Here is a 24,084-nt window from a genome sequence, read left to right on the forward strand (position 1 = left end):
TATATTCTTGATTACGTTGCATGTACCGGGTTATCTTAATTAAAGAATCGTTATTAAATGCTAGACTTTACTGACATTTAGCAGTCACTGTTCCACCAAATGTTATTGGGTAAGATTTCATAACACCTAAATGATAATCCCATTAAAAAATATATAGATACGAATAAGAGTGACACTATCCCTATCCGTTCTCATTTGTGCAATTACTGGTTCAACACATTTAATTAACACGATTGCCATCAGACCGTTTATATTTTGCTTTAATTAAACTAAATATTGATAAACGTGTTGCATCTTTTCTTTTTCGTTTACTACTCGTAGTTAAATACTATAATACGGTGTATATATTTTAAACGATGCTTGAATAATATACACAATTTTTTATAGTACGTATAAGATTTGAGTAAATGTATATATCCCGATACAATTATTAAAATACGATCGCTCTGCAGAGATAAAGATGTATTGTATTTGTCTATGATTTTTTTTTAAATTCTAAAGTGGCACTAAGAAATTCTCGGGCTAGGGACAAAATAGATATTATTACAGGACGAAACAGCACGTTTTTAACTGACTATTTCGCATTTTTGTTTATTTATTTTATAAAACTCTAAAAAGCTGAAAAACGACTCCTTCTAAAACTATGTGCGACATACCATTTTCTCGTTATACTGTATATCGAAAAAATTAAGTAATAAAGACTCGAAGCACAATTTATTTAAATCTTTGATTTTCTAACGTAAAAATATTATTCGCACGTCTTTAATTGAAATTTACAATAAATTCTTGTTTATTAAAATTTAAACATTATAACTTACTGACTGAAATTTCATTTTTGTTTCGTTATAGGTGTTTCACAGTGTTTACAGCATATTCAATATGCTTCTGAAGATCCGAGAAATACTTTTAGGAACTACTTCTTCGAATTGCCTTTCAAACACTTTACAAAATTTCAACATTTCTAATTCTTTAGAATATCACTAAAATTATTCAATGGAATGGAAGCAGCGAAATCACAATAGTAATATTTTTGTTTTAGTAACATGTTAATCGAAAGTTTTGAAAATAGGATTTCGGTCATATTGGACGGCTTAATATTATGGCTTTTATGTTAAAAATTATGATACAGTAAAATTAGATTATACATACTTTTATTTTGATTAATACACAACCTTTTACTGCATGGTTTAATCGGTCAAAATTTTAATTTTCTGTACAGTGTAATATATAGGATGTTTATAATTAAAGTTTTACTTTGAAATGCCATAAAATGAAAACTATTGGACAGAATGTTAAGAAACTTGGTAATAGTGTACAGGACGTCATGGGATTTTATTCCCGCGAGAAAATAGTTCAAGAACTCATCACCAACGAAAAATACCGCTGTCTGCAATATTGTTACATGAAGACAACGTTGAAAATGGTTTTAATCGGATTTAAACCGCGTCACAGAGCATGCTCAATGTGGAGTCCACCATTTTTGATAAGCAAGTTTCATCGCATTACTGTGTTCTCAACAGTAGTTCTTAGCATATCAGGAGTAACCCCACGAACAGTTTCGTTTTCAAACCGATTTAAAACATTTTGAACGATGTCTTACTTTCTTATTTCGTTTAACAATATTTTAGACAGCGCCATTTTCCGTTGGTGGTGAGCTTTTGAACTACTTTTTTCGAGGGAGATAAAATCCCATGACGTCCTGTACACTGTTATCAAGTTTGATAACATTCTGTCCAGTAGTTTTCATTTTATAGCCATTTCAAAGTATAACTTTAATTATAAATATCCTGCATATACATTATATTGCAGTTATTAATTAACATACAGAACAGTATACTATTTTATATACAAAAATATAATTACTTTATTGATTTAAATATCACCAACAAACATGGGTAGTTTATATAACTATGACAGACACGCTGCATTTACCCACAATTAATTTAGAATTTTAAAAAATTAGAAAACCTGAAAAAAAGCTTTCATTAATTAATAAAAAAAAATTAATATTTAACGTCGTATCGAGAATAGAAACAACGTAGCTGAGCCTTAGAAAAGCGTAAATTCTCCTGTAAAAGAAAAATGCTTCGATACAGCTTTACAAGCAAACAAATGGCACACAATTTGTTTCACATAAAACGGGCTATCCAATTGGTTTGCTTGTTTAACTGTATTAAAATCACTTTACCGGGCAACTGGCCATAATAAACATACAAATATCACATTTTGAATATGTTTCAACTGTTTAAATGCTAGTTAAAATAAGTAAATATCGTTAGTGTATGCAAAAAACACACTCCACCGTATAGAGTAAACGTTGAACAGGAAGTTTACTAGAATATATTCTAACATCAAATTTGAATTCTAGTATTGTACGGATTGGATTTTTGTACTCAACGCAGAGACATGTCTAATACAAAAAAATCAGAAAACAATTATTTCTTCAATTTAATGCAACATGAATGCCAACATTATCGAGATCTTTTGATAGATAGGCAATACTTTTTTGTTAAGATTACACGTACTGAATTTGTGCAATGATTATGATTTATCTATCAGCAGCAGTTACTAATGCTTTTTCATCTAATCACGTTGCTGGTCAATTTAGCATTCTGCAAAGAAACACAATTTCATTTCATTGTATGGCGAGTAGCAACGAAGTAGAATGCAACATTATTGACCAGATACAATTCCATTTGGTAAGTTTTTTTTCAGTTTTCTTGTTTATATCAATTAATCTTTATATAAAGTCTAGAATTATTTACTTCCCGACAATATAGGAACAAAATGGTACGGACACAGAAGCATACGTTCGTGCTTTAATTCACATTCACTCTACTTTTTGTGTGCTGCAGGACAGATTACGTATATCATACGTAGTAATATTTACCTGATTTGTTTTGCTTGGGACATTATTGATGAAAATGGCACAAATATTGAGAATTTATTTTGCAATTATTTTAGTAAGTTAGGCTTAATCACAGTATTCGACACTGGCGGTAAATATTTTGTATGATTTTTAATATGGCAGTAACTTAAATGACAATCTGAATAGTTTTCAGTATCCATTGTAATACTGGGATCGATTTCTATTATTTATTTTTCAATTCATCCACCCTACAATAAATGGGCATTGTAATCATAGTTGTCATGAGTTTGACTATACGCGCTATGAAGATGGTTGGGCGATGATGGACAAGGACAGACATACAGTTCTGAGTATGCACGAAAGTCTCAGAGATTTCTTACCCGGAGTCGATTCCGGGTCCACAAGAGCGGTAAGCTGAAATACTAGATCCTTTCGGCTATTCGGATGTCTGAAATTTAACCATTTATGTGGCGTAGTAAACACAATACTAGTGTTTACTACGCCACAATTATAAAACAGGACAGAGTTTCAAAAAACAAATTAACCATTTTTTGTTTTACACAGGGTGTTCCACAAGGTTGGTTTTCAAACGTATAGTTTCAGCGTTTCAACGGATACAGTTCTGACTGGTAAGGACGTAAGGGTTACTTGTATTTCTTTGTCGTTTAGTACAGCATAGAAGATGAAAGACAGCGAAACTGACACTTTTCTCCAATACTGCATAAAAACATCTTAAGATGGTAACTACTCTTTTGTTGTAACTTCTTAACGCTGAAACTAAAGCTAAGTGTATAAGAAATTTTTTTGTTTATATAGGTCTGTAGAATACGGCGTAAAAATATTGCCACTACCTTGCAAAATATCCTGTATCTATGAGTAATTTTAAAGAAAAGGAATGTTAAAAAAAAGTTTACAATCACTTTATCTGTTTCTCTAACACGGCCAACAATATATTTCACTGAGCATATAGTAGTCTAATCGCGATCTGATGAAATATTTCATTAAATTTGGTAAGTCTTTTATTTATTATTAGTATATTACTCGCAACGTGTGTAGATCGTTGCTCGAGTTTTGGGGAATGTGGAGTTGAAAGGTGGCGATAAAAACAATGTCTTTGTAAGTAAATGTGCACTTATTGGCTCATTCAAGTAAAACTAAATGCAAGACATTTAGGTGTGCTTGTATATCGAAATTCAGTTCGGTAACGTATTTGATTTTAAATGCCATTTACTGTTGTCTCGTATATGCATTTGTGGTTTATGTAGCAAGTGTTATCAAATTAGTATTCGGAACATCAGTGAAATTTGCCATCACGAAAACACGAAATTCACTGCAGATCTGTCCTCTAATAGATGGAGCCTCATATTCGTTGAAAGGGACAACTTATTAACATGATTTCGCAGTAATGGTGTCTTTGGGCAGGCGAGATAGTCGGCAGTTTTCGGCAGACAAACAAACAACAAAGTTTTTTACAGACGGACAACGCTACACGTAAAGGATGCTCACTGTATATAGCGTACTTCTATATTTTGGAGTAATATATAGTTTAATAGATGAAGTAGAGGAAAGAGAAGTAGATCATAACTGAGCAACTTGAGACAATGATATGACTCAGTTCTAGCTAACTTTTCAGACAAACAGTGTTAAAAGAAAAGATGGCTCTGAGGATTGCCAGATTGAACTTGAAAAAAAAAAATACAGCTTAATGTCAATTACAGGGTCTAAGTAATATTCATATAAACATTGGTCCAGATCGGTTTAAGAATAAAGAACAAAATAACAACAATTGATTTTTAAATACAGATTTTTATTGATTAAACAGGCAAATTATAAATTTAGTACAGTATTTCAATTTTTAATTTGATTATTGGTTGCTAGACTTTCCCGGGTCTAGAAAAAATATAAAGATAGCGTTAGGAATTCCAATAAATTTAAATTTTACTAGGTTATAAAATTTAACAGGAGTAATTATATTTCAGTTTAAAAAACATTAAGATACAGTGTCACAAAGATAAAACTCTGTTATATATTTTCATTTAAAAAGTATTGAAATATTATAAAAAGCAAAAATGCTTAATTTTGAAGAAATGCACGTGTTTTAAAAAACAATAAATATTTTTCATTCGAAATTAGTAATATCGAGTAAAATTTTCATTAATTAAGTCCCTCGATTGCACTTGAGGTACTATACATGTCCACTCCATCTCTCCACTCTTCGAACTTTTAACTTTTAACTTGTTGAATAGCAACAATTCCACTAACACATATTATTGTGAGCTCGCGGATTTTTACGGGGCTCTTAAACTCAATAATGAATGTCAATTGTTAAAATGTAAACATCCTCGTTAGAAAAAAACGGAGAGATAGAAATTAGATCAGAGGTCACCGTTGTAGTAACAAGTCAGTGAGAAAGTTGACACATAAGTGTCAAGAATGCACCGTCATCGTCAACAAAAGTCGATCACGTGTTAGATTTCCCACGACAATGATATAAAAGGTGCGAGCCACCGGAAGCTCAGGAGTTCGCACACAGAAGTTATATGTGGTCATAGTGATTCCCCGTCTTCCACACGTTATAAGACATCGACAACGCCAAACGCTTCCATAAAGAACTGTCATTACCGCATATACGACTCCTCCTACTTTAGACGTAATTATCAGAGGACTGCGAACTCTCTCTCGTAACAGAAGTAAGCATACCTGTCACAAAATAGACCAAGTAGTTGTCCATATTAAACTTATAATCTTATGTTAACCGCATTTAACCTATAGAAACCAGAGATATGCATTTAACTCTGTGTAGCCTCCGGTATTTTAGTATTAGCCGTATAATAAATTCTTTGTTATTTTGTTAAACCTGTTTCCTGTCTCAAAGAGGACGCCTGCCAACTTTCTCACATCCCTCGCAACTCGATAAAAAGCCATCCCGAACGACAACGTGAGCGGTGCTTGCAGACTGTTGCCGAATAAGTGGTCGAGAGGGAATAACCCTTTGCCCACGGTTTCTCACGTTATCATTCCAAATTTCGCTTTTAAATCTTTACCCTATTGTAAGATATTAAACGAAAACGTTTACACTCACAAACACATACACACACGAATTTTCCCCCTTTGTTTTTTTTAGTTTTTATGGGTTTAGGAGTCTTAAGATGTTGCGATAAGCAAAAATGCGTCTCTCTAGCAGTTGAATTCTAAATAACAATGGTACTTCGGAACTCGAGTGCCCTAGAAATCAAATAACGATATTTCGAGAAAATATTTTTGAAACTCAAACACAAAGAAACACAGTCATACCTTACAATGTATGACATCTGTTAAAGTCAACAAGCTAAAATATACTAAACAGCGTGGCAGAGAGTATACTTATAGCGCTCTTGGTTGCAACGACAAGTCCTATCAAACAGCTAGAATATTCTACCTCGTTGTCTTTACACAACAGAAATGCAACGTCCATTTCACTAAAAGAAAAAACGGCAGATATGTATTCAATTTTCCCCAATATACTGTTGCTTTAGCCTTACTATGTATTAACAGTATATTGAAACTCGACGGTTTAAGTATTCATAAGTGGCACTAAAGCCAGATTGGGCTAATTCTTATTTTGGGCAACAAACAATTAAAGTATGTTTTTCTTTTTAAATATTTTCGTTGATACAAGTTTGGGCCACGTATTGATCGAACACAAACTCTCACGACTCATCTACTCCATTTTATTTGCTTTATTTACATTTACTTTATTGTTTTTAATCGTTGAATACTATTATTTTAATCACGATACGCCTTAATTAAGCTATTTATTTGTAATATTTTAGCTTAAATTAATAATTTCTATAATTGAAATGAATACTTAAAAATTTGGAAATCGATTAATTTAGTTAACATTATTCCTTGCCGAAGAAATTGCTTTGGAATTCAAACTCTCTAGAACTCGAACGTATGACATCGAAAAGTTTCCTGAAGATTTACATATTATTCCTACCGAATCTGATCAAGAATTCTTTAGTAAATTCGGACTTAATGTGGAATTCTTTTAAATCGAATTTTTCAGTGTATAAAATTTCGCGTGATTTCGAATTTACCAATACCATAACGTGTTATATCATAATTTTGTAAAGTCTGCACGAGATATTGCACAAATTTGAAATATATATTAAATATGGAACATTTATTTCTGTGACAGAATCAGTTTGTAATGTGAATAATAACATTTTTGTCGTAGCAATGTTGGTTTCTCGACATAAATTCGGTAAAATATACGTTATGGAATGTTTAATTGTTAGTTATAATATGAAATTATAAGCGATAAATTTCAATAGATATTGCCAGTAATGTGAAAAATGCAATGCTTTAGAAACACGTAAATTCGATTGAATTCAACGTAACACGAAGTCTTCCGAATTTCATTTTAAATTACAAAGATATTTAAAATGCGATTAAACAGTTCAATATTAATTTCTATGTCCATTTTGCTGCCAAGAAATGGACGACAATTGCCTGTATTGTCTTCTTCATCAGACATTTTCCTTATCACTCCCTTTTGGTGATATTGCCTTTGAAAGATGCATATGCCATCAACTTACATCCAGACAAAAAAAATTGGTAACTATTCATGCCAATTTCGTGCAGCTGATGATAATCGAACATTTTATTAGACTTATAATTCAATATTTCGGAACGGATGACAATCTTATCGCCTGCAGCCCGACTGTCAACACAGGTGGAGAACATAATGCTCCTTTCTTGCTTGGAGTACTTGGCTGTATATCATTAAGTTCATTTCTTATAATTCAAAATGGCAGAAAACAAAAATTGACTTTTACACTGCAGATGTCGCAATATGAAGGAGAGAAAGAAAAAATTCGTTTTTATCAACGTATCACGCATTTCTTTATTGTCATATCTTATGCCTTTGTCCTATCTTTGGTTACTTTCAGTAGTTCCGTTGTCGTTTTCAAGAAAGTAGAAATGAAATCAAGCAGTTTCAGAGCTTTCGTCTGTTCTATCGTAACGCAAATCAGTTCAATCTATGAATCAACTCTATGGATGTGGTTTGTATCAACATGCATATTATGTGCCATAATCATTTTGCAGAGATTCAACGCTTTGTCTGTCGAATTACAACGAGCAAAAATGCAATGGCAGAAAAAGAATATAGATGATTTGATTTCCAAACATTTCGAGCTTTGCGAATTCATCTCAAATGTCAACGAAAACTGGAACAGATATTTATTTTTTATTTATGGGATTGCCCTATATCTTCTATCTTTTCTTATCTACAGTTCAGTTTTTGGAGAATTCGTTTGGTATCTACAAATTTTGATATGTTTTGCTACAATACTTCTCACTATTGTAGTGATTGTCTGCGCTTTCGCGGCTTCTCGACTCTCGGCCTCGGTAATTGAAAATAGTGATTATATTATTAGTTTTGTGAATGGTTCTATTATAACAATTTCTAACATTTTACAGGCTTATGATTCCTTTCAAGAGATCAGAAGATTTGCCGGAACATCTCATTCTTTGGCTGACAAGCTTAAGGTATAGTGTGTTAAATAATTAATATCACTTGACACGCGATAATGTTTGTGATTGATATTGAATAGGTATTGGATTTTATGAAGAAATTTCAAGAAAATAAAATTGGATTCAGCTGCGGTGATTGCTTCGTCTTGTCAAAGGAATCGCCTGTTCAGGTATAAAATATTTTTTACAATCAGCAAGTAAATGTAGGAGGTATTCGTTGTTACGTTGCATGTACAATACCGGGTTATCTTAATTAAAGAATCGTTGTAAAATTATCTGTAAAGTGTAGCATTTAATAGACATTTGGCAGTGCCAATGCCACCAAATGTTGGGCAAGATTTCATAACAAGTAAATGATGATCCCATAAAAAATATGTAGATACGAATATAATACACTATCCCTATCCGTTCTCATTTATGCAATTACTGGTTGAACACATATAATTGACACTATTACGATCTGATAGTTTTTGTTTTGCTTCAGTTAAATTAAATATCGAAAAATTCGTTTGCATCTTATCTTTCTCGTTTACTACTTGTAGATAAATGCAACAGCGTTTAATACGGTGTTCATATTTTAAACGATGCCTGAATAATATATGAACATATTTATAAGCACGTTAAAGAAATGAGTATATGTAGATATCGCGTTACAATTATTAAAAATACGATTGCTCTGCAGAATAAAGATATATTGTGTTTGTCTATGATTCTTTTAAAAGTATTAAAACTCTATGACGCATTAAGAAAGTCTTGGGCAAAATTGTTACTATGTACTTGATGTATCTGGCTAAGCCCAAAATGGACAGATTGGAACATTACATAACGGAACACAACCTCTTCCAATATTCCTTAGATTTTGTATGAAGTCAATCTCGAATTTGCGAAAGCTAAATCCGATTTTGTGGTACATATGTTCATCGAAAAACTTTAGTAATAAAGAGTCAAAACACAATTTATTAAAATCTTTTATGTTCTAACGTAAAACAATTATTTGCACGTCTTTAATTGAAATTTACAATAAATTATTGTTTATTAAAATTTAAACATTATAACGTTCTGACTGAAATTTCATTTTTGTTTCGTTATAGGTGTATCACAATGTTTACAGCATATTCAATATGCTTCTGCAAATCCGAGAAATACTTTTAGGAACTACTTCTTCGAATTGCTTTTCAAATACTTCACAAAATTTCAACATTTCTAATTCTTTAGAATATCACTAAAATTATTCAATAGTATGAAAGCAGCAGAAATCACAATATAGTAGTAATATTTCTCTTTTATTAGAGTAAATGTTCATCGAGAGTTTTGAAAATAGATTTTCGGTGTTATTAGACGACTTAACATTATTGCTTTTATATTAAAAATTATGAAACAGTAAAACTAGATTATACATGCTTTTATCTTGATTAATACACAATCTTACACAGCATTGCAAAATCGGTCAATTTACTTATCTACTGTACAATGTAATATATATATACAGTATATAATAACTACTAACATATAAAATAGAGATATACTGAAAAATCTCACTAAAAAGCACGATAATGTATACTAGATTTAGCAATAAAAGAAAAGAAATATAATAATTAAACTTTGCTCCGAAAACTGAATTTTGGTAACTCTACGACGTGAAATGAATGATAAATAATGGAGCGTTTATATTTGTTAATATGAATAAGAAATAAAACATGCCATATTTATTAAAGCCAAAATATATTATCGTTCATATGGTTATACTGTGCGCTTAATAACATTTAACAAAATAATGAGATGATTTACTAGGAACGACACATAATTTGATAAAATGTCATACTGAATTTGATTTTATTGAGTTGTCTATGCTTTCTATAGCAGACAGAGGAAAGAACTGAACTGCTAAATGTATTGCCAATTCTGGTAGAAAACGAGAAAATAGTTAGCAGAGAAACATAGCAGATTTAGCATTCCTCATAGATTTTTAGAAAACAATTTGAAAACAGGTAGAAGTGATACGAGAATGGACAAAAGACCATTGCTGTCAGAAGCACTGGAAGAGGACTTGGGTTTTGCGAATTCGCGGTTTCTCATACATTAGAATTTTCTTGATTTTCAAAAGAAGTAGGTGTTCTGTTTTTTTTTTTAGTCAACAATATACAAACTGCTGTTAATTAAAATCAAAACTGAATTTATAATGAGTGTACTGTTTATAAGTTTGAAGATGTCGGTGTGTTTAATTTCAATAGTACAACAGACATTAATTAGACATTGAGATTTGCTGGCCTTATTTAGAACAGGGAAAATGGCGTAATCTGAAGATTCTCACAAGTGATAACTTCAGCCATTTTCTAAATAATAACACTAATTACTGCTATGTCGATGTTTTGTTTACACTTGATTATATTTATATGAATATCTGTTTCAATTATTGTTGTTAGGCCACCTTAGTTTTTCTTTTACCTTTAAATATGTTAAGTCAGTCATATTCAGGCAACTTACTAATTTTTTGTATACTGCTAAATAATTCACGTGTCTAAACCACATTGCATTTATATAACCACGTGTAGTCGCGTACAGTTCTACTGCTTATCGCATTACTTCTTTTTATTAATCGTGCAAGTACATTCGTCGACGCGTTATGTAATGTTAATACAGTGCGATGTGGGTTAGACTCTAATCTAATAGAAAGACATGTAGTAAATAAAATAAATGACCGATACTATTAAATTTAAATGTAATGAACGTGCTATTGGTTATATTCATTACCATTAAGGTTTTGTTTTTTATATTTGTGAATACAGTTGTCCCTTGATAATCCGACAGGTATGAGACCAAATGTGTGTCAGATTACCAAAAGTGTCCGGATTACCGAAAATAGCAGTAACTTACAATATTCTCTACTCCAACTGTTCGAACAGAACTGCTCACATAAAACACACGAAATGTGTGTCATCGAGTAAGAATTGGATGGGGAGATTCACATCGCAACATGCTTCTGTGCAAGCAGACACGTAACGGAGACGGGTACCTTGACGGGAGGTGCGTCGGACTACTGAGCATGTCGGATTAAAAAACGTCGGACTATAGAGGGACAACTGTATTGTTGAAAATATTCAAGTTTAATCTGGTCGAAACTTTAACATATATTTAAGCAAACAGAATGAGTATAAAAATACATATTTTTTTTCTGCATTGTGAGAAATAAAATGGTCGTTTTAATGAGGTCTATAATGGGTTCGCTCTGGTCCACAGTGCAATCTCCAGGGATGTTAAATATAATGTCTGAAATATCTAAATCAGATCACTCTTCGAAAAATCTCTGCAGATGTTTATCGGCATGAATTTTTGATTGCCAAAGTGGAAGGGTGATACCTTAATTGTCTCCTCATCACATCTGCTATCTGGTATCATTGTCAGGTGTAATATCATGTATTACGAGAAAAAATTGGCATTACCTGGACTTATACATAAAACAAGCAATTTGAAAAATACTTTCAAAAAATCTATGTAATATTTAAATATGTTGGCCATTATATTGAATTTAGATGCTTAATATATCCACGACGAAAAACATTATAGCTCTGCACAAATCATCGATGTGATGGAAAAAACAACACAAGATAGAAAATACACAAAAGTTTGCAGAAACAATTAAAAGAAAGCGATTGAGTGCACGAGAAGAAGAAAGACCAATTAAAAAACTGTTAATCTGTCTTAATCTTAGTATGTTTGAACACACCGTCTGCAGTTCTTGGATGTAAGCAGTAAAATTCGTTCGTGATGATGGCATGAGTCGATACTATAAATACCATCAATGTGTTTTTGGTTTCTAGAATATTTACTATTCCCTCTGTAATAATAATTTATTGAATTTTCTAGACATATTTTGATTAAAATTATTCACTACGTCAATTAACTGTGAGAGCCTAGAGGGTGTGTCGAGCCGCGAGCTCTAACCTTCTTACCAATAAGAGCACAGGCATTCTGACCATATACATTTGGGCTGGTCTGTGGCTATAGGGATCCAATCACAGTAGGTTAATGTACTGTATGTTGAGATACATTAGTTTAATTACCAGTGATAACATTCTCAGTGATCTGCAATACAGTATCTGTTCTTAAGCTCATATCACATGGATAAGAAGATGTTCATTTTAAAAACCAATGGCCCACTGGTAGTAAATTGTTAATTGTTTCTGCCTCAAATCATATTTTAAAGATGCTAACCGCAGCAATAAAATTTCGTAGTTCTTGAAATTTCCACGAAAATATAACCATTACTTCGTGATATAATAAAGGTGTGGTGGCCATATCTGAAAAAGCTTCAAACTTCGAAATATTTTTTATTCATACAAATTTTCACTTTACCAAAAAAAGAAATATATTTATATCGATAATTATTTTTAAAATCGCCTTCTCTGAATACTATAAATTAAACAATTATTAACGTATATTAAAATTTACTGTTATTTATAAATTGTTTATATTACAAGCTGTGTAAGAGTTTTTACAAAAGCATTTGATAGTTTATGTAATACCTTTTTCTTTTAATGTTAAATTCGCATAAAAAAAAATACAGTAGAGCGTCGTTTATCCGAAAGTCGGTTTCCGAAACGTCGGTTATCCGAAAGAATTCCAGTCGGCAAATTTAAATTTTCGCCAGTGCTGTGGCGCTTCAATCTTTGGCTATGTCTTCGGCTACTCAAATATTTTACGTTTTTGATACTAAATTAATTTCTGAAGTATAATTTTTTATTGTTTTTATATTTTTAAATATATTTATTTTGTTTGTACAAAATAAAGAAATAATTTTTAACGATACAATAGCCACGATTATTATTTTAAAAAGTTTACGTTAGGCTTAATATCGACGAAAATTCAACGCGAAGCGACACGCGACGAAGAAAAATTTCAACACGGGATAGGTTAATATACTTTTTCGTGCATAATCGGTTATCCGAAAAATAAGTTATCCGAACAACCCCAGTCCCCAATTGATTCGGATAAACGACGCTCTACTGTATATAGAAACACGTCTCTACTCAAAATTTAGCAGATGTGTCACAACACCAAACCTTTAGATTTTCATCTATTCTCGGTTAATTTAAGCGAAACAACGGTAATTGTTTAAATATTTCGGATTAGCAAGGAAACGCAAAATATAATGGGAAAAGCGTAAATTAAGCTGTAGTTCTGTTAAAAATACTTTCACTGCAAGAGAATTTTTGAAAATTTCATTCATTTTATTACCACTTCAATAATTCAATATATAACAGATGAATTGTATGTGGGTCTTGCGGTGTTTCTTTACTTTACAATACACTACATTTTTCAATACTCCACTGATTTGAATGATAGAAGATAATACAGATTATAATCTGCTTAGTACTAAAAATTAGATTTAAATTTCATTAAAATACGTTGGGGTTTTGTGGGAAAATTACGGTGAAATATTATAAATTCTTATGTTTTTTAAGAAATTTCTTTGGCCGTTACTAACATTCGGAATTACTTAGTCTTATGACAAAATTTCTTTTAAGATATTGAAATTTGACGGTTTTGAAATCTCTTCATAAAATCGTTTATCCGAAAACAAATGGAAATTTTATTACAAATATTTCACTTTTGTAAAATAAATAAAAACAAAATAGCTGTTATCAGAATGTTCATCCACATATGTAGGCTAAGTAATTACATTTACACATAAAATCATTTTTCATAACATTGCTCGAAAAAGGAGTGAGTAACGCATTTTTAGTCAACAAATGTTAGAGAATTCTAACAACAGACTGTCAAAAATTAATAATTTGATGTTAAGTGAGGAGAAAGTTAAAGGTCGATCGAATTAACAGAGTGGTCTTGCAAGTCCACAACCATAAATGGGCATGACAGCTGCAACCAAGTGGCATCTTTAACTCACCTCTGAACCAACACCTGCGAAATCAATAATATATCGTATGTAGAAAAGATGCGAGTAGCAAATAATGTTTTCGAAATATAGAATTACACACATTTTTACCTTTTTTAAGTGTTAGACTTGATGTCTTCGGAACAATGCATAAGCCAGGATCCACGAACAGCGAATGATCATCATGAGGTATTATCTTAGATCGCATTTCTAAGGTCTCTCTCTCGGTTTCTTAAATACGTAGTTGCTTAGTTGTAGGTAGTTTGTAGTGCGTAACATCGCATATGTATTTAATCCTGTATGTTTTATATTAAATTTGTTGTTGTCTTTTAACCCTTTCTACCTGTCTGATTCGCGGGAAGGACACCTATCGACTTACTCACACCTCCCCACTCGATTTAAAAAGCCCTGCTAGCCATCCCCCGACAAGAAGCCGGTAAGAAGGGTTGAGCTCGCTGCTCTACACACCCTCTAGGCTCTCACATTTGATTGACGTAGTGGATAATTTTAATCAGAGTAAGTCCAGAAAATTCAATAAATTATTATTACAGAGGGAATAGTAAATATTCTAGAAACCAAAAACACATTGATGGTATTTATAGTATCGACTCATGCCATCATCACGAACGAATTTTACTGCTTACATCAAGAACTGCTGACGGTGTCTTTAAACACATTAAGATTAAGATAGATTAACGGTTTTTTAATTGGTCTTTCTCCTTCTCGTGCACTCAATCGCTTTCTTTCAATTGTTTCTGCAAACTTCCGTGTATTTTCTATCTTGTGTTGTTCTTTCCATCACATCGATGATTTGTGCAGAGCTATAATGTTTTTCGTCGTGGATACATTAAGCTTCTAAATTCAATATATTGGCCAACATATCTAAATATTACATAGATTTTCTGAAAGTATTTTTCAAATTGCTTGTTCTATGAATAAGTCCAGGTAATGTCGATTTTTTTCTCGTAATACATGATATTACGAGAAAAGACCTGACAATGATACCAGATAGCAGATGTGATGAGGAGACAATTAAGGTATCACCCTTCCACTTTGGCAATCAGAAATTCATGACGATAAACATCTACGGGTATTTTTCAGAGAATGATCTGATTCAGATATTTCAGACATTATATTTAACATCCCTGGAAATTGCACTGTCAACCAAAGCAAACTCATTATAGACCTCATTAAAACGACCATTTTATTTCTCACAATGCAGAAAGAAAATATGTATTTTTATACTCATTCTGTTTGCTTAAATACATGTTAAAGTTTCGACCAAATTAAACTTCAACATTTTCAACAATACAGTAGAGCGTCGATTTTCCGAAAGTCAATCATCCGAAACGTCAATCATCTGAAAGAATTCCAGTCGGCAAATTTAAATTTTCGCCAGTGCTGTGGCGCTTCAATCTTTGGCTACCTCTTGGGCTACTCAAATATTTTACGTTTTTGATATTAAATTAACATCTGAAGGATAATTGTTTATTGTTTTTATATTTTTAAATATATTTATTTTGTTTGTACAAAATAAAAACATAGTTTTTAACGATACAATAGTCTTTGTTAGGCTTAACATCGACGAAAATTCAACGCGAAGCGACACGGAACGGATAAAAATTTTAACATCGGATACGTTGAACTATTTTTTCGTATATAAATCGGTTATCCGAAATATCAGTTATACGAACAACCCCAGTCCCCAATTGATTCGGGAAATCGACGCTCTACTGTATTCACAAATAACCTATAAAAAACAAAACCTTAATGGTAAGGAATATAACCAATAGCACGTTCATTACATTTAAATTTAATAGTACCGGTCATTTATTTTATTTACTACATGTCTTTCTATTAGATTAGAGTCTAACCCACACCGCACTGTATAAACATTACGTAACGCGTCAACGAATGTACTTGCACGATTAATAAAAAGAAGTAATGCGATAAGCAGTAGAACTGAACGCGACTACACGTGGTTATATAACTGCAATGTGGTAGAGAAACGTGATTTATTAAGCAGTATACAAAAAATTAGTAAGTTAAAGTTGCCTGAATATGACTGACTTAACGTATTTAAAGGTAAAAGAGAAACTAAAATGGCCTAACAACAATAATTGAAACAGATATTCATATAAATATAACCGTGTGTAAACAAAACATCGACATAACAGTAGTTAGTGTTATTATTTTGAAAATGACGAAAGTTATCACTTGTGAGAATCTTCAGATTACGTCTTTTTCCCTGTTCTAAGTAAGGCCAGCAAAACTCAATGTCTAATTAATGTCTGTTGTACTATTGAAATTAAACACATCAACATCTTAAAACTTATAAACAGCACACTTATTATAAATTCAGTTCAGATTTTAATTAACAGCAGTTTGTATATTGTTGATTAAAAAAAAACACAATGCCTACTTCTTTTGAAAATCAAGAAAATTCTAATGTGTGAAAACCGCGAATTCGCAAAACCCAATCCTCTTCCAGTGCTTCTGACAGCAATGGTGTTTTATCCATTCTCGTATCAGTTCTACCTGTTTTGAAATTGTTTTCTAAATGTCTACGAGAAATGCTAAACCTGCTATGTTTCTCTGCTAACCATTTCCTCGTTTTCTACCAGAATCTACACATTGGCAATACATTCAGGAGTTCAGTTCATTCCTCTGTCTGCTATAAAAAGCATAGACAACTCAGTAAAATCAAATTCAGTATGACAGTTTTTCAAATTATGTGTTGTTCCTAGTAAATCATCACATTATTTCGTTGAATATTACTAAGCGCACTGTATAACCATATCAACGATAATATATTTTGGCTTTAACAAATATGGCATGTTTTATATTTCTTATTCATATTAACAAATATAAACGCTCTATTGTTTATCATTCATTCACGTCATATAGTTACCGAAATTCAGTTTTCGGAGCAAAGTTTAATTATTATATTTCTTTTCTTTTATTGCTAAATCTAGTATACATTATCGTGCTTTTTAGTGAGATTTTTCAGTATATCTCTATTTTATATGTTAGTAGTTATTATATACTGTATATATATATTACATTGTACAGTAGATAAGTAAATTGACCGATTTTGCAATGCTGTGTAAGGTTGTGTATTAATCAAGATAAAAGCATGTATAATCTAGTTTTACTGTTTCATAATTTTTAATATAAAGGCAATAATGTTAAGTCGTGTAATAACACCGANACTATTTGAGGAATACCAGACTTATCAGAAACAAATTAATGCTATATGGTAAAGAAATGCATTTAAAAGAAGCTAAGTTTGTTAAATTATGATATAACAGATTATTCATAGATAAGATATTTGCATGTAATTACAATGGTGAAATCTTCCAAACAGATGGAGAACAATGTTTTTTTAGGAATATAGTTTATAATGACAAACAACATAACCTTAATGACAAAGATGATAACATGAAACTTCTTTTCTACAATATTGCAGGTTTACATAATAAATACTGCTTCCCTAACTTCTGGAACTTGATATATAATATGGATATATTCTGTCTGGTGGAAACATGGCATACATCTTTGACAATTGAGTCAATTTTTTCTGATGACTATAAAATTTATCATCAAATAGCTCATAGTTGTGAGGGGCCTGGAAGACCTGGTGGAGGCTTAATTGTCGGACTCAGATCAGATGTAATTTCTAAGGTTAAACTGATATTTCAGACATAGCTTATACTGATTTTACAACTAGACACTGAGGAGTTAACTAATATATAGCTAATAGTGTTCTATATCCCGTCCGACAGTAATTATGATTATTTCAAAAATACTTTGTTGATTATAGAAGATTACGTTCTACATGGAACTAAGTTGATTTTGTGTGTAGATTTTAATGCTAGAATGAGACATCCTGATCATTTGTCATGTTTTAACAGTGACAAATGAACAGGCAAATTGTTCTGAGTTTCAAAGGATTCTACATTTAATAACAGAGGGAAATTTTTCTATCATTTTTGTGAAGCTAATAGTCTTATTTGTCTAAATACTTTATTGCCAGGAGATAAAGAAGGTAATTTTACTTTCCGTGCAATCAATGGAGCCAGTGTAATTGATTTCATAATAGTGTCACAAGAAATATACTCTCATGTTGTAAATTATTTCTGTCTTATCGGAGATAGGCTCAGACCACTCACCTGTTCTTGTAATAACCTTGCTGATTTCATCCAGAATTCCTAATAGTCAATTCTTTGGTAAGCATGCAATATGGAGAGATGAATCTAAATCTTCATTTACTGTTACATTAGATATTAGCAAGGTTAGGCCGAAGTTTTAAACGCAAACATTCAGTGTCGCTTTCCTGTAAGCCTAGAAGTTTGACAGTGGCGTTTGGAATGTCAAGCATGATTCCACTGACTACATTACATTTAGTGGAGCACTCCCTCTGACCTGTAGCATTAAATTCTACTGGCTTGAGGTACTCCTCTTTTAATTAACCCTGCTTCGCAGGTTCCACTGACTATCCAAACACCATTGTCAAACTTCTAGGCTTATAGGAAAGTGGCACTGAACGTCTGACGTACACGTTTTCGTGTTTAAAACTTCGGCCTCAACCTCGCTAATGTTTATCACAAGAATATGGAGGAAATCCTATGATATCAATATCTGCCAGACTGCCTGTTAAACACATGANAAAAATATTTTATACCTGAACAGGCGATTCCTTTGACAAGACGAAGCAGTCACCGCAGCTGAATCCAATTTTATTTTCTTGAAATTTCTTCATAAAATCCAATACCTATTCAATATCAATCACAAACATTATCGCGTGTCAAGTGATATTAATTATTTAACACTCTATACCTTAAGCTTGTCAGCCAAAGAATGAGATGTTCCGGCAAATCTTCTGATCTCTTGAAAGGAATCATAAGCCTGTAAAATGTTAGAAATTGTTATAATAGAACCATTCACAAAACTAATAATATAATCACTATTTTCAATTACCGAGGCCGAGAGTCGAGAAGCCGCAAAAGCGCAGACAATCACTACAATAGTGAGAAGTATTGTAGCAAAACATATCAAAATTTGTAGATACCAAACGAATTCTCCAAAAACTGAACTGTAGATAAGAAAAGATAGAAGATATAGAGCAATCCCGTAAATAAAAAATAAATATCTGTTCCACTTTTCGTTGACATTTAAGATGAATTCGCAAAGCTCGAAATGTTTGGAAATCAAATCATCTATATTCTTTTTCTGCCATTGCATTTTTGCTCGTTGTAATTCGACAGACAAAGCATTGAATCTCTGCAAAATGATTATGCTACATAATATGCAGGTTGATACAAACCACATCCATAGCGTTGCTTCATACATTGAACTGATTTGCGTTACGATAGAACAGGCGAAAGCTCTGAAACTGCTTGCTTTCATTTCTACTTTCTTGAAAATGACAACGGAACTAATGAAAGTAACCAAAGATAGGACAAAGGCATAAGATATGACAACAAAAAAATGCGTGATACGTTGATAAAGGCGAATTTTCTCTTTTTCTCCTTCATATCCCGACATCTCCATTGTAAAAGTGAATTTTTGTTTTCTGCCATTTTGAATTATAAGAAAGGAACTTAATGATATACAGCCAAATACTCCAAGCAAGAAAGGAGCATTATGTTCTCCACCTGTGTTGACAGTCGGGCTGCAGGCTATAATGTTGTCTTCCGTTCCGAAATATTGAATTATAAGTCTAATAAAATGCCCGATTATCATCAGCTGCACGAAATTGGCATGAATAGTTACGAGTTTCTTTTGTCTGGATGTAAGTTGATGGCATAAGCATCTTTCAAAGATAATATCGCCAAAAGGGAGTGATAAGGAAAATGTCTGATGAAGAAGACAATACAGGCAACTGTCGTCCATTTTCTGGCAGCAAAATGGACATAGAAATCAATATTGAACTGTTTAATCGCATTTTAAATATCTTTGTAATTTAAAATGAAATTCGGAAGACTTCGTGTTTCGTTGAATTCAAATGAGTTTACGTGTCTCTAAAGCATTGCATTCTTCACATTACTGGCAATATCTATTGAAATTTATCGCTTATAATTTCATATTATAACTAACTATTAAACATTCCATAATGTATATTTTACCGAATTTATGTCGAGAAACCAACATTGCTACGACAAAAATGTTATTATTCACATTACAAACTGACTCAGTCACAGAAATAAATGTTTCATATTTAATATATATTTCAAATTTGTGCAATATCTTGTGCAGACTTTACAAAATTATGATATAACACGTTATGGTATTGGTAAATTCGAAATAACGCGGAATTTTATACACTAAAAATTTCGATTTAAAAGAATTCCACATTAAGTTCGAATGTACTAAAGAATTCTTGACCAAGTTTGGTAGGAATAATATGTAAATCTTCAGGGAAACTTTTCGATGTCATACGTTCGAATTCCGGAGAGTTTGAATTCCAAAGCAATTTCTTCGGCAAGGAATAATGTTAACTAAATTAATCGATTTCCAAATTTTTAAGTATTCACTTTAATTATAGAAATTAATAATTTAAGCTAAAATAGTATAAATAAATGGCTTAATTAATGCGTATCGTGATTAAAATAATAGTATTCAACGATTAAAAACAGAAAAGTAAATGTAAATAAAGCAAATAAAAATGGAGTAGATGCGTCGTGAGAGGTTGTGCTCCATCAATACGTGGCCAAATCTTGTGTCAACGAAAATATTTAAAAAGAAAAACATACTTTAATTGTTTGTAGCCCAAAATAAGAATCAGCCCAATCTGGCTATAGTGCCACTTTTGAATACTTAAACCGTCAAGCTAGAATATACTATTAATACATAGTGTGGCTGAAGCAACAGCATATTTGGGGAAAATACATAGCTGCCACTTTTTTTTAGTCAAATGGACGTTGCATTTGACTAAAAAAAGTAAACTGTTTGATAGGACCTGTTGTTGCAACCAAGAGCGCTACAAGTATACTCTCTGCCACACTATTTAGTATATTTTAGCTCGTTGACCCTAACAGATGTCATACATTGTATGGTATGGCTGTGTTTCTTTGTGTTTGAGTTCCAAAAACATTTTCTCGAAATATCGTTCAAATCCAAGTTATTTGACTTCTAGGGCATTCGAGTTACGAAGTACCACTGAACTTTAGAATACAACTGCTAGAAAAAAGCATTTTTGCTTATCGCAACATTTTGAGACTCCTAAAACTAAAAGAACTCAAAAAAAAACAAAAGGGGAAAATTCATAGGTTTGTATGTGTTTGTGAGTGTAAACGTTTTCGTTAAATATCATAGAATAGAGTAAAGATTTAAAAGCGAAATTTGGAATGATAACGTGAGAAATAGTGGCCCAAGGGTTAATCTTTCTCGACCACTTACTCGGCAACAGTCTGCAAATACCGCTCACGTTGTCGTTCCGGATGGCTTTTTATCGAGTGGCGAAAGATGTGAGAAAGTTGGTAATCGTCCTCTTTGAGACAGGAGACAGATTTAACAAAATAGCGAATTTATTATACGGCTAACACTAAAATAGAAAAGGCTACACAGAGTTAAATGCCTATCTCTGGGTTATATAGGCTAAATGCGGTTAACATGAGATTATAAGTCTACTAGCTTATTCGTCGCGCATTGCTGCGATCTCAGAAGAAAGGAAATTCAAGCAAACTCGTTATGATAAAATTCAATTTACATTTTATTTTTATTGAAACTTATTATTATTATTATTCATTTTCATCGGGAAAACATTTCAAAGTGTCGTTTCAATTCTATTTATTTATTAGAGTGCTTGTGGATACACGATATTTTTTGTTTTTCCGTCTGGTGCGTACACGAATAAATCGGAAGGTTTTTCGACGCGTGAGCCGGCCACATAACTTACAGTTGTCCATGCGAGAAGCATGGATTCTCCAAATTTAGCCCACACACTCGCTGCGATTGTCAGACGTGCGATATTCCCCATTTTTATATATTTTTTTTAATCCTTCATAATTTTGATTATTTAATTGCTCCTTACTCTTTTCCTTGGCACATTGTGAAATTTCTGATAGTTGGATAATAAACCGTTTTATTGTAATTTGTCTTTTTAAGTTATCACATAATATTAAAATTTGGAAAAGGGGATCCCTAGATCGGTAAAATAGGCGAATTTCCTTCTACAACTTCGGTTGTTGTTCGGGGTACAGTTAAAGTTTTAACAAAGTTCGAGCGAATACGTAATTAGCAAAAAAAAAGTTGAAATAAAGTGATTAAACAAAAATTATTACAAATATCGTAAATAACAGTCCACAAATGCATATATAGAAATATTTTTTGAAGGGGGAAATGGTTTTCACAATTTGAAATCGATCGAACACACTGTGCTCGAATGCTCCTGTAAACGCGCGCCATCTATCGTAGGATAAATGTACTATGCCAAAAACCTTCGCGGGAGTGTATTAAAAAACTTTCCGAAGTTTTATGGCAATCGTACTATGCCACAAACCTTCGCCGGAGTATATTAAACAACTTCCCAAAGTTTCACGGCAATCGGATAAACGGTGTGGTAATGCATGAAGGACAGACAGCCACACACACACACACACATACATACATTCATTTTTATATATATAGATTATGGACAACTACTTGGTCTATTCTATGACAGCTATGTCTACTTCAGTTACGAGAGAGAGTTCGCAGTCCGCTGATAATTAGCTCTAAAGTTGGAGCAGTCCTATATGCGGTGATGATAGTTCTTTATGGAAGCGTTGGGCGTTGTCGATGTCTTCTAACGTGCGGAAGACGGGGAATCACTATGACCACATATAACTTCCGTGTGCGTACTCATGAGCTTCTGGTGGCTCGCGCCTTTTATATCATTGTCGTGGGAAATCTAACACGTGATCGACTTTTGTTGACGATGACAGAGCATTCTTGACACCTATGTGTAAACTTTCCCACTGACTTGTTATTACAACCGGTGACCTCTGATCTAATTTCTATCTCTCCGTTTTTTTTTCTAACGAAGATGTTTACATTTTAACAATTGACATTAATTTTCGATTTTAAGAGCCCCGTAAAAATCCGCGGGCTTACAATAATATGTGTTAGTGGAATTAATGCTATTCAACTAGTTAAAAGTTCGAAGAGTGAAGAGATAGAGTGGCCATGTATAATACCTCAATTGCAAACGAGGGACTTAATTAATGAAAATTTTTTCCGATATTACTAATTTCAAGTGAAAATTATTTATTGTTTTTTAAAACACGTGCATTTCTTCAAAATTAAGCATTTTTACCTTTTTATAATTGCACTGTATCTTAATGTTTTTTAAATTGAAATATTCATTTAATTAGAAAAAAACGTTATAACTCAATATAATTACTGCTGTTAAATTTCTCAACCTAGAATAATTTAAATTTATTGGACTTCCTAAAGCTATCTTCATACTTTTTTTAGACCCGAGAAAATCTAGTAACCGATAATAAAATTAAAAATTGAAATACTGTACAGTAGACCCCCGTATAACGCTTAGATACGTTCCACGTTATTCGAATTTTACGTTGTAGGAATCATTAAATACATGTGTGAAGACACGTATTCAATGTGAACGTTACCCGACACGTGTGAAGTTTACGGACTACGGCTGTTTGAAAGGTTTTTTTCTATAAAATTAACCGATTCTAGACTAACTCCACTCAACATTTCCAAAACACGTAAAATTTTTTGGGAATAATCCGTATAAACTATGCTATAAACAAAAAATGGTAGGATTACTTACCGAGTGTGCACCGTTCGACTA

At 32.3% G+C, this 24,084-nt stretch overlaps 1 protein-coding gene across 1 annotated transcript; it reads right to left on the reverse strand.

Moving 5' to 3' along the window:
• Window positions 1-18,876: 18,876 nt before the first annotated feature.
• On the reverse strand, window positions 18,877-19,829 carry LOC111628925. Its single transcript, XM_023372787.1, has 4 exons — window positions 19,263-19,829; window positions 19,122-19,190; window positions 19,005-19,056; window positions 18,877-18,935 (listed from the first exon to the last, which is right to left on the reverse strand). Exons 1-4 carry the CDS (start codon window positions 19,827-19,829, stop codon window positions 18,877-18,879), a joined length of 747 nt encoding a protein of 248 aa, XP_023228555.1.
• Window positions 19,830-24,084: the final 4,255 nt, after the last annotated feature.

Source organism: Centruroides sculpturatus, unplaced genomic scaffold, assembly GCF_000671375.1.
Source record: "Centruroides sculpturatus isolate CEXI.00-Female unplaced genomic scaffold, Cexi_2.0 scaffold51, whole genome shotgun sequence".
Classification (NCBI taxonomy): Eukaryota; Metazoa; Arthropoda; class Arachnida; order Scorpiones; family Buthidae; genus Centruroides; species Centruroides sculpturatus.